Raw genomic sequence first — 12,757 nt, 5'->3', positions numbered from 1 at the left:
AAGGAACTGAAACCAAAAGAAACATCTGTGCTGAAGTAAATGTAATCACTTGGCCCCCAGTCCATTGGCTTCATAATGGGCTGATAAATACAAACTGTCATTCCATGGTGACTAGATTTATGCACTGATTGAGTTCCTAGTTGCATGCCTTAAATGGATTGTAATTTCTTCCATTCCCTCATTGGCACGTAAGAGATGACAAGAATATTCAACACCTCATTCGAGCTGATAAACCTTTTGCTACAAATTAGGTTTTAGTAGAGATGTGTGACCATGTTCTCCTCTCTCTCTCTCTCTAGTCTTATTCTATCACTGGAAGCTAAATTAAACCTTCTGCACAACTACATGAATGTAACATGGATTCGAATTCCTTCTGAAACAAGGGTAAGTCATTCATTTATTGGTTGACAGGGGTTGCAAACCCTGCTACTGAAGGATACCTTCCTGCACACATAAGTTCCAGCTCTGCTTCAACACACTTGGATATGTTTTTAAGTAATCCTGCAAACCTTAAATAAGCATTGGTAGCCCTCCAGGAGCATGGTTGTTTCCCATTTCTAAACTGTTTGAATTGCTGATAAAGGTGACTCCTAATGGCTGATCTATCTATTACAGGCTCCCTTGGCTCAGCCCGAGTCGCCCACTGCCTCTGCAGGTGAGGATGTACAGTCTCTGGCAGAATCCATGGACTCAGACCGGGAGTCTGTTTGCAGTAACTCCAACATCAATAATGGCAAGTCGATTAAAGAGAAGGACAAGGACAAGCAACGAAAGGACAAAGACAAAACAAGGGCAGACTCAGTGGCCAACAAACTGGGTAGCTTCAGCAAGACTCTAGGTATAAAACTTAAGAAGAATATGGGTGGCCTTGGAGGACTTGTCCATGGCAAGATCAGCAAGTCCACGTCAACAAATGGTCGAACGGTAGAGAATGGAGAGCAGAAATCCAAGAAAAAGGACTCGAAAACACGCAAAGGAAGCAAAGAGGAGTCAGGCCAGTCGGCCAGCACATCCTCCTCAGAAAAGGCAACCAGCCCCTCTCCTACAGACCGTGCTTCTGGTAGCTCACCTGTTGAGAGACCGCCAGGATCAGGCAAAAACTCGGGTGATCGGACACTGGACAACTGGAAGTACAGCACAGATGTCAAACTCAGCCTGAACATACTTCGGGCAGCCATGCAAGGTGAGCGCAAATTCATCTTTGCTGGGTTGCTGCTCACCAGCCACCGACACCAGTTCCATGAGGAGATGATCAGCTTCTACCTGAGTAGCGCCCAAGAACGCTTCAGTGCTGAGCAGGAACAGAAGAGAAAGGCTGAGGCTGAGAAGAAGCCACAGACCAATGGGATGGCACTAAAGAAGCCAGAACAGGAGAGTGTTTTCCAAAGGGAGCGTTCAGATAGCTCTCCACCTGAGAGCTGCTCACCGGTGTTGCAACCTAGCCATAATCCTTCCCAGGCTGTAAAGGTCCAAGAACGGGGAAGCCCAAAGCTTGCTGCTTCTCCTATCCCAATACCCATCCCAGCTTCCATCCCAGGATCCTCCATGTCCCCTATCCCTTTTTCCTCCCCTAGTAATGGTGCTAAGAGACCTGGACCAGTCCCTGTTTCAGCTCACTATAGCCATACACCACCTATCCAGAGGCACAGTGTCATTCATCTGAGGGATGTCAATGTGCAGTCATCCAGCTACCAAGATGAGTCTTACAAGCCAACGGTTGGCACTCTTAAAACTTGTGCTACCTACCCCCAGCAAAACCGCTCACTGTCCTCTCAGAGCTACAGCCCAGCCCGCATGTCTGGTATCCGTACGATTAATGCCGTAGACACCCTCCCGTACAACATGCCTGGGGAACATAAGTCCCACACTTATACCAACGGCTTCAACACTGGCGACATCCGGGACTGTTTGGAGTTTGCAGATGAGGACCCGGTGCCCCATGCCTGGTTGGGGCAGGACAAAACCAAAGGGCAGAGTGGTGTTTGCCCAATGTACTGTTTTCAGCAGAAACGTTGCAGGAGGGAGAACTGCACCTTCTATGGCCGACCCGAGACAGAGAACTTTTGCTCATACTGTTATAGAGAGGAGCTGAAACGCAGGGAACGAGAGGTGAAGGTGCACCGACCTGGATAGCCCTCCAAATGTGCACACAAATATAGCCACCCCCAATGTGTGTGAAAAAGATCAGCGACACCACCACCTTTTTGCACTTTGCAACTGATACAAAGAACTGGCATAACATTTTCCTACTATATTTAAGATCGGCCTCCTTGTATTCTTGTTACTTTACTCTCAATAGCAAACAAACACTGCTTTACAATGACAGGAAGTGCAACCAGAATCAGTTTACAGCTTTGGCCAGAGATTGTGTTATTGTTTGTCGTATGTCCGATTTAATTCAATCTTTTACTTGTTCTAGAGTAAAAGCTCTCGTCTGTGCATTTTGCTCAGTCTGTTGTAAAACTCCTTGTACCTGCAGAAAGAGATGTAAAAGCATACGCTAGTCTCTAACAGAGCTTCCCAAATCATGGAAGGGAAAACTCTGTTCAGAGGTCATTATAATGCAATACTTCACAGCATAGCTCTTTGGAATCTTAATATTAAATAATATTGATTTGCTGTGCATCGAAAATAATTACAAAGGGAGGGAGATGCACTGTTCAGCACTCTGATTTTTTTGAAAGCAATAAGTTTGGTAACAACTGTCATCCCTCCCCCGTTTATCTATGCATTCATGACGTCAGCCATATTCTACTTTTCCCCATATGATTCTACGGGATATAGATTAGATTATAATAGGTCTGCTGTACAGGAATTATTATGGTGGAAAATATTTAATATGTGGCATATCAGAGTGTGCTTTTGGATTGATCTTGTGGTATATATATATATATACATACATATATATATAAAGGCAACCTTTATATGTATATATACATACAGATAAATGCACACTGCTGTATATTGTAATATAAAGCCTCTACATAGGCGGGTTTGCATTCCATCATAATATCAAATGAAACCTCACTATTGTGTGCTACTTGAACTTGACATCTGATACAGTAAGCATTTGACTTCCATTCATTGCTTTCTGTATTTGCAATATTTAACACAGTCATGTTAGCGAATGCTAAATTACAAGAACCACCTTACCTGAGGATATATATGAAATGCAAACCCTTATATGCTTCAGCAGTGGACTAAAGGTGGAAAGCATATGAAACTGTGTTTTTGTCAACTGTTTTATACCTTCGCTGATGGCACAGCTTGGCTACAAGCAATTGGCAACTGCTCATCAACATTCTGTAGCACCCATGCTAACACTGCCATGCTAGCCTCTCATGTGCCAAAATGGTCATTCACCTCCATTTCATTTGTCCTCAGGAATATTAGTCTTAACCACACAATTGTGATTATAATATACATAGAAACATCTAAATCTATTAATGTAAAATTGGATATTTAAAGGTACAAATCTACCTCTTGAAAGCGTTTTAGGTTTTTGACTCTCATAGTTTAGCGGTGTAAAATCATGTCCTAGTTGAAATGTGGAATGTTAGTAGCTAAAATGTTCATGTGTAAAATGAAAATGAAAATTCGGTAACACAAAAAGTTCACAGCCAATCAGATCAGAATGAGATTGCACTGTGGGTAAAGCAAACCAGTGAAACTAAGCGATAGACAAAAAATTTTAAATGTTGCTTGACATGGTCATATTTAGTTTGGACAAACTAATTTATTTTTTGTCAGGTTGTATCATGAGTGGTTAGGACATATTGCCAGACCAAATCTCTAAATGTACAATTGGACATTTAATGGTACAAGCCGAAATTTACCATAGCAGTGCAAAAACCATCACAGACGACAACATGCAAAGCTACTAACTGGCTAACAAGCATACACGCTCGAAGTGCTAGTTCTCATTGTGTGCTAGAAAATCAGGATGTTACAGATAACTGCACCAATCAAGTCAACTAGCATGACTAGCATGTTAGCCACTTTGTGTGCCTCTGCTAAGCAAAGGCCCAACCAAGTGCTTTTCTACTTCATGGACAAGATTACCATAAGAGCAGAGCTTGTTGTGTTTTGATGTGTGGCGGTGTCCAGGTAACCAACGCCGTGTCTCTGTAAGTGTTTTGTCTTTCCTGGCCAAGGATGTCCACTGCTTCGTTCTCTTCCCACGTTTCTACACCTCCACAATCATGTGTGTCTTTCGCTTCCCATCTTCCTGCTTTTCCTCTCCCTCCTTTATATTCGACAAGCTCATGGACTCTCACTGTCTTAGAATTGTAAAATATGATTTTGTATTCATTTGAGAGTTTTACACTACTTTAAATTATTAATTTGCACATTAGGTACCAATGTAAATAGCAGAAGAAAAAGAGACAAAATAAGATTAGTTTATTGTTAAATACAGTGTCTGTGTGGTTCTTTTAATTGTTCCCGTGGAAGAAAGGTGTGTGCTCATGTGCTAGCATACTTGCGTGTCTGCGTGTGTGTTTTTCCTCAACGTTCTGTAATTTGAGCAGCGCCCTCGGCTGCTGTTTCAGGCTACAGTATACAACACCCACATTAGACTGTCTGACTTCTCATATGATTGAGTCCGCAGAACTGGAATAGAATGTCGTATAAATCTACACATCTACTGGTGTCCGGCTTTCCTATCCCTGCAGTAGTTGCTGTCAGTCGTGGACCATGCCATTAGCATGAAACACAGCACCAAACAGCTGCCCCACCGGTCACCTGTTTAACATCTGCCAGAAAAGTCTCGCCCTGACAATGAACTCTCAGTTGTGTTGCGTGTTCACTGAGGGCGGGCATTCTTTGCATACTACACACAAAAGATTTTAGAGGCCCGGGACTTAAAACTCAAATCAGGTCGCTTTAAAGAACGGGAGGTAAATAACTCAATGATTTGGGTCACCCTTAAAATTTTTGTCATGCATATTTTAAGCCCCTCTCCCTTTGAGAGGGCAAAATCTCTTGAATTGCGAAACGCAACGGTGGCTTATCTGTTATCGACAAATGTCATTTGCCTCATGTGTGAGATGTTTTTTTACGACGGTCGCGAAACAGGATAGTCTCAAGTTTTTGCAAAATGATCAGAGACACACCCACACTTTTTACTGAGGGCACATGGTACAGAAGATATAATTCTGCTGATGCAGAAACTAGGGCACTTTCCCAAGAATTGAACCGTATTCCAGCTATCATAAAGATTCTTTCCAGCTATCAACGTCTTTAGAATGGGGGAGGGAGGCTTTCTAACCATACCAAGTAGTGTGCTTATTTAAATGTAGTAATAAAGGTTATCTTAATTTATGCTTTATTTAGGCATGGTGGTCCTAGGATGGGCAGGCACTATGGGAATTTCAAAAGTGTGATTCTATGTCCTTATTTTATGTCTTATTTTACTTTCAATGTCTTATTTTAACTTTAATCATACAGAAGCACTAGTACACAACACCAACACAGACTGCTATCACACACACCCTAAAGTCACATCACTATGATCACTATGATTGTCTTATTTCACCCCTAATTGCACAGAAGTTTTGATTAGAATCACAGCTGGTCTTGTGACCTCATATCGGTCTAGCCACAAAAGTAAAACAACGCATCCAAAGTCTAAAGCAGATCTGTAATTTACACTTGTGCATATGATCGTAACTCTGTGTACTTCCACTGAAAATAAAAAAATTCTGGGGGCCTCATTTATAAAATGTTGCACAGAAATGATCCTAAATATGACCTTACGTTTATCTCTTGAATATGCATGTTTTAATTCATAGAATTAACGTATGAACAGAAAACATATATATGATGTTTAGCTATAAACAAATTTCGGTAGGAGCGCGCACTGATAATTAACCTGGCTGGCTTCTCGTTTCCTAATCAGGCAATTATCCAACCAGAGCAAGAGAAGCACACTATAAATTCACACAAGCCTCTTACCTCAATGTCTCATTCTTAGCATCCCTCCAAACATCAAAAACATTTTTTATAAATATGAGCACTGTGCATATGCACACACTTTTTTGGAAATATTATTTGAAGATGGAAACGTTTTCATGTTTTGTTTCAGTAATTTTAATGTTTGCCTGTCATGACAATCATGACAATCCATGGGGTTGCTGTCAGATTTCACCATGTCAATAGTGCAGCAGTGTGTAGCACTGCTTCTGTTTGATTTATCAAAAGCATCTGATTGTTGGAACTTGTATCATATTTGTGCATAAAAACATGCATACAAACACGGCCTATGAGCTCATATTCAAATCTCTGAGGTTTAATTGAAGGCGCTTGATTGCATGCTTGGCAAATCCAAGTATAATGTGAGATGTTTTCTCTTCTGAAACTCTCAAAGACAAATGCGTGAAATTACTTGGATCTTTTTCTCTGGAGAAACATCTGAGCCTTCTTCTTGTACTCTGTTTTGAACGTGAAAACCAAAACAGTACTGACATACGTGTAGGGCCCTGACCTCTCGAGGGGTAAGCAGAAGGGGAAAGATGTTTTTCTTTTCAAGAAGGCACGCGAACTCATCTCCCCTCAAAGCAGCACGCAAGGAGATGCAAAGACACACTGCCATCTATCAATCAGCAGAACGGCCCCGGCTCTCCCATGACCTAGTTTGCGTTTGTGCACAGCTCTCTTCAAAACATCACCCTGCCCACATTTTTTTTCTCAGAAGTCTCTCGTCAATAATCCGACTTTCTGTTCGGCGGCTTACAGTTTCTCAAAAGAATGTGAAAAATGTGAGAAGAAAAATAAAACGAGAGAGAGAGAGACAGTATAAGGTCACGCAGTTCTTTCCAGCATTGGTGGAGAGGAAGAAGGAGAAAGTGTACTGAGCTCAGCTGGGGCATGGCATGCTGTCATGTGTTCCTGGGACTAGAGGTCTTGTGACATTGCAGCCAATGCTTTATTGTGCCTTACAGTACATAACAGCACAAGGCAGCGATAGTGCACCATTGTACTCAGTCCACACTTTACGGTCCGACTGTTGATACCACAAACAGATTTCTTGCTATTAAAGCATTACGCCATACTTTACTATGGGTTCTCAGGCATTATCCGAAGCAGAGTAAAATATGCTTGCCTGTGGTAATTTCACAGTAACATGCAGCTGAATAGCTTGCTTTCAAAAAATAGTGATAAATAATAAAAACAACAGATACAATGTCTAACAAAATCTAAAAAAGTAACAGTGGGTCATGTTTCCAGGCTTTTCTGTGTAAATCAGCATTTTGACTAGCTTAGGACTCATTTTGGTTGAATATTTACAGGAAGGGATCATTGTTTAACATGGTAGCTAACTTGTCTATTCCACATAAACCTGCTTTTACCTCTAACCATTTTCACAAACATTTTATTGCTATTATTATTTTGTTGCTGCTTGTTTGTTTCTGTTCTCTGTTTACAGCAAACTACCATATTAGCATAGCTATTAGCGCAGCTAGCGTTCTAAAAACTAAAAATATCTATTTCGTGCAAACCTGTTTTTTTTTTTTTTTTTTTAATGTTCCAAGCATTTTTTTGTATTTTTCTTTAGGCTATTTAGCTATATCAAGTAGTCAAGGCAAGGGCTTATCAGGTTAGCATGGATACATTAACCCTGTCATTGTGCTAAAAGCTAATATATCTCTTCCATGTCAGCCTGTTATTGTCCTAACCGTGTTCCCAAGCAATTTCTTGGCTTTTTTTTCTTGTAGGACAAGGGTTATCAGGTTGGCATTAGCCCTAGTAGACGATGCTGTAACATTTTTAGATGTATCTTTATCCTTTTCGTGTCCTATTTTGCACTCTATTTGTCTGTGTATCAAACATAACACGTTAGGAAGAGTGAAGGAGAACATAAAAGTCTTTGTACAGGTGAACCAGCCCACCCTGTGGAGGCGATGTACTGTAGACGAGCAAAGAAAGGAAACACCCGAAATACTCACTGGTGGGAGGGTCCTTTTTTCTGAAAGAGACAGTGAGACACTGCAAAGAAAGAGAACAAGAACTGTCTTTTCTTTTTTTGTGTGTCCTCCAGATTTATGGTTGCAATTGAAACTATCAACAGCTTTGCTCTTTTGGCAGAGACCGGAGAAGCCCAGAGATGGAGACACACCCTGTGATCTGCGTTGCCACTTGTATGGAAGCAATTTTCCAACAAAAGCCCTTATCAGAAACGCTAATTATCATCTTTACTTTCATGTTGGTAACAGCGGTGTCTGTTTTGGCTCTGACATAATGAGACTAAAAAGAGGAAATGAAGCCTCTAATAAATATGCATGCTTATTTTCTGCCAAGATCGTTGGCCATTTAAATTAAAACAAGAGGACTGACTGTAAAAGCACGGAAAATGGATCGCTGCTGTTTTAGCTATGCTTTTACCTTTAGATCTTCAACAAAGCTGCAGTTTTAAAAGACTAAATATTCAAATCAGTCTAGGCGATTTTAATAGACGAAAGACAAATACTAATACTAATAGAAAAGTTATGAACCATTCTTACCAAAATGCTACCATTTCAGCTACTTTAGCTAAATCGTCAAAATTGTAGCTTTTGTCTGCATTGTTAACTAGGCACTAGGCAATGCATTCTAAGGCTATGAAAAATTATTTACAGCACCTTAAATGAAAGAACTTTGCATTCAACCCTGTTAAAAAAACAGCTTATGCTGGTTAGGCATGTTTTGAAGCTGAGATGCTGGTTTAAGTTGATTTATGCTGGTTCTTTGCCAGCACATGATCAGCATAAACCAGCAAAAGACCAGCATAAAATATATAGTGTACACGGGCCTGTTCAGATTATAGATTCTAGTTGAGGAGTGTCTGTGAGGTATGTCCCCTGAGAAAGATGTTCCCTGCTTACTGTGTCTCATCCGGGAAGGCTTAAGCTCAGCCCTACAAAGAGACAATAAGTTTTCTGTTAATAGAATGATAATGGTTCCTTTTGGTCAAATTGATTGGTATAAGAGAAATTAATCAGATATATTCTATAAAAATAAGTCTTAATTACATAATTTTCTTTCAACAGGTATTTATTTATTTACTTATGGTTACACTTTGTTCAAAGGTTTTCTGGTTACAGTGTAGTTATATATTTGAGTATTGAGTGATTAATTAGCTATGCGGTTAGGTTTAGGATTAGAGTTTGTTTTAGGATTACTACGCATGAATTATTGTTATAATTATATGTAACGTGTGACAAGGACACTTTAAAATAAAGTGTTACACTATCCCACTTGCCAAAAAAATTAAAAATTAGATTTTTTTAACATACTACAACTACTAATAAATTAAAATCTATTTTATTTCAACTTTATTTCAGTTATCACTAACAACGCTGTACACAGTAATGTACATTATAAACCGCTTTCTCACGACTTCCTGTTTAAAGCAATAGTTCACCCAATTACGAAAAATTTGGCTAAAATGTCACTTACATACACCCACCAACAGATGCACTTCAGTGAATGGGTGCCGTCGGAATGAGAGTCCAAACCGCTGATAAAAACATCAAAATAAACCACTCCATTCCAGTCCATCAATTAATGTCTCTACACCAAATCCTTTTTTAGAGGAGAAACAAACTCATTTACATCTTGGATGGCCTGAGGGTGAGTGCATTTTAATTTTGGGTAAACAACGTCCTTTATTAGGATGAATTATCTAGAGTAAGTTAATTTGCCATGCAAATTCATACCAGTCTTGCTTGCGTTACATCGTTTTAGGATTTCCTGAACCAGTGGGTAAGAGTGTGATCAGGATCAGACCCGTATTAGCGGTTATCGTTTGAGTTCGGGCCAGTGCCACCCGGTGCCTCCCCCTTGCCATGCTGGAGTACGTGAGGGACGGAGGAGATTCACACCACGACGGCACCGACAGAGACGCCCACTCACAGTCTGAGCTCGTGAAGCTCGAGTCCTGATCACCCAGCACAACCACATGGCTTCACCCACTCTTTATCTCGCTGCCTCTCTCTGTCTCCCACACACACACACCTTCTTTTCTTTTCTATTTGCACTTCATACACCCCCTTTCTGTTTTAAACTCGGTAGCGCTAATACTCTAAAGCCGCTGTGCCACAAAACTGAATGAAATGCTTGTCAAGTGATCGCCGGCCTCACATCATTTGACCGCAGGCTGCCATTTAGCATCCCAGCTGGTGAAAACCAGAAGCAGATAGAGAAAGAGAGAGAGAAAAAGAAAATAGTATGATATTTTCTCTCTCTTTTTAATCTTTCCCCTTACCCCTCCACCCACCAGCACTCACTGTACACACACACACACACATTCAGCAGAGGAACAGTTCGTTCTTTGGGCTCACATGGTCTGTCTTTCTTACTCACTGGCTCCCACTGCAGTATGATCACTCACTGAGGGGGAGAGAAATGAATGATGCGTTTCCTGTCTCTCTGTCTCTGTCTGATTGACTGCTGGACATTCAAGTGGCGCAAAGTGACATCCGGATATACTGATTCGTTTAAAAACCCTTTAAAAGTGGTCTTAATGAGAAAACGTTATTAAAGCAACTGTATGTAAGGTTTTGTTTTTTTCACTTCGAAATTTGAGTTTCAGAATATTCTGATGGTACACTGACTTCTAATAAACATGAGGGTTTCCGTTTCCTTCTCACAGTCCACAGTCAGAGTTTTTTAAGTTTAGTGAGCAGTTCTCAAATTCCGCAAAAATGGCGGATTGCTTTGCGGCAGATGGATTAGCTGTGTCTCATTTACAAGGCTGCGCCCTCTGGAGGTCGAATCCTCCGTAGGAAGCCTATATAAAGTGTCCTCAACCTAAAATGGAATGAGACGGCCTTCGTAGGACGGGCAGAATGGAAACAGAAAGTATCGCTTTGCTATGCCAACGCATCTTGCACTCTCACGTTACTTAAATGATGAAAAAATTATTTATAAATTTGGAAAGTAATTTAAAAAAATTGTACAACAGACATCTGTTAGACAGACATCAAAAGAGGAGGATTTCAAGTTTTTACCGTAATTTAAGATAACCGTTTATATTGTAAACAACACATCTGCGCTAGTGTTTACATTAGCCGGCACGGTATTATTCAAATTAATGACGGTTGTTTATGGCGACGGAAAGAATTGTGGGTTATCTCTAGCAGCGAAGGATACACTAATGCATGCTTCGAATGTGTGTGAAAGAAGGACGCATTCAGAGTGTCCTACTTCCTTTTCCACATAAAACTACATACAGTTGCTTTAAGTAATTAATACATTTGTAATTAGTTGCAAAAAAAAAAAGAAAACTATTTAAAAAAACGAAACAATGTGAAGTAAAATGGCGACATATTAAATAAATGAATGCATTAAAAAAAAAAAAAAAAAACTGGCAAAGGTAAAAAATACATTTACTGTCCCTAGCATGTTACCCCACTGGAAAATTAAAATTTCTTGCAAAACTTAGTTTTCATTCTAATTCTAAATAGACTCAAATAATATCGAACAGTGAAATGGCAATTTGATATTTAAGTTTGTTTTTTTTCTAGATCAAGCATGCTTTGGAAATGGTAATGGCAAATATATAAAATAATCACAAAATTGCTGAGGTTTTTTAAATTGTGTAACAATCAATGTATAAATGATTTTCCCTCTATAAATATTGACATGGTTAATGAGTATTATTTTACTCTTATTTCTGGTTGTTCACCATTATACGATTTCAAATAATGTGGCCTATACAATAATATTAATAATAATAAATTAATGAATAAAAAAACTGTAATTTGTTTTGTAAATATGGGATATAAAAGCAGAAGAATATGAAACTAACTGCGTGTATCACAGAAAGAGAGAAAGTTTCTCATGGACAGGTGAGCAGACGGAGTGAGGAACACACCAGCTCTATCTCAGCATATTTTTAGCATTTTCATTCTTCCTAACAGGCCTGAAAATGAGAATAACCAGAGAAATGCAGGCCAGTTAGTGGGTGGTTGTGAATTTTGAAAGTGTTGCTTCATTGCATAACTGAGTGGGACAAAATGTGGGCCACTCATTCTTTAGTTTTGTATCGGCCCTTATTTGATATTGCAGTGGTCCAGATTTTCTGTGTGAAATATATCACTTTACACACATGGCGTATGACGCGACGCACATGTGCCAGCCACATTGCTCCTTTGATATCTCACCATCTTGACCCTCTATTCAACATCGCTCTTGTTCAGTGTTGCAAACGACTAGACAGAAGACACAAATGCCACCTGTTTTGTGGTCTCTGTTGACATGTCTCTGCATCACTTACAGTAAATATTTGCATGAGTGCGCTAATGCCAAGAACAAGGTGTACTTCCTGCAGACGGGCGTATTTGAGCGCATTATTTCACTCAACAGGCGTCTCTCTGTTCTCTCTTCTTATTGGCATCCTGCTGAGCAACAAGTGCAGCTATTGGCTGGGCGCTAAAGGGTTTGGGTGAATTTGTGATGCAAAGTCTGCCTAGAATTGTGCTCTGCGTGCCAAAGCTTTTGATATTCAGAGCCAGGGACTGCAGTGAGCTCAGGGCTGCCAAATACTGTGTATGTCACGGATCTCTATAAGGAGTACAGTCTCAGAGTCTGTAATGAAGTTACTGAGCATACAAATGAGCAAGTCTTTTTTTTTTGTTTGATGGATTTTTGATGAACTGATGAGAATAAAATTGACAACTTAAAACTGAAAGAAAGCAAAACTTATATGTAACAGTGTAACTGTAGTTTGTCATGCAGTCCAGGATGATAATATAATTGAAATAATTACAATAATTTA

At 39.9% G+C, this 12,757-nt stretch overlaps 1 protein-coding gene across 1 annotated transcript in view; it reads left to right on the top strand.

Moving 5' to 3' along the window:
• Positions 1–4,412, top strand: part of otud7a (OTU deubiquitinase 7A) — a 62,690-nt gene extending 58,278 nt beyond the window's left edge. The window contains exons 12-13 of the mRNA XM_043228443.1: positions 300–384; positions 616–4,412. Of these exons, the coding sequence (XP_043084378.1) occupies positions 300–384; positions 616–2,133 (1,603 nt within the window). The 3' untranslated portion in view covers positions 2,134–4,412. The remainder of the gene's footprint in view (positions 1–299; positions 385–615) is intronic.
• The last annotated feature ends 8,345 nt before the right edge of the window (positions 4,413–12,757 follow it).

Source organism: Puntigrus tetrazona, chromosome 25 (genome assembly GCF_018831695.1).
Source record: "Puntigrus tetrazona isolate hp1 chromosome 25, ASM1883169v1, whole genome shotgun sequence".
NCBI lineage: Eukaryota > Metazoa > Chordata > Actinopteri > Cypriniformes > Cyprinidae > Puntigrus > Puntigrus tetrazona.
Note: the sequence above shows the minus strand (reverse complement) of the source record. Positions and strands in the feature narration are given on the sequence as shown.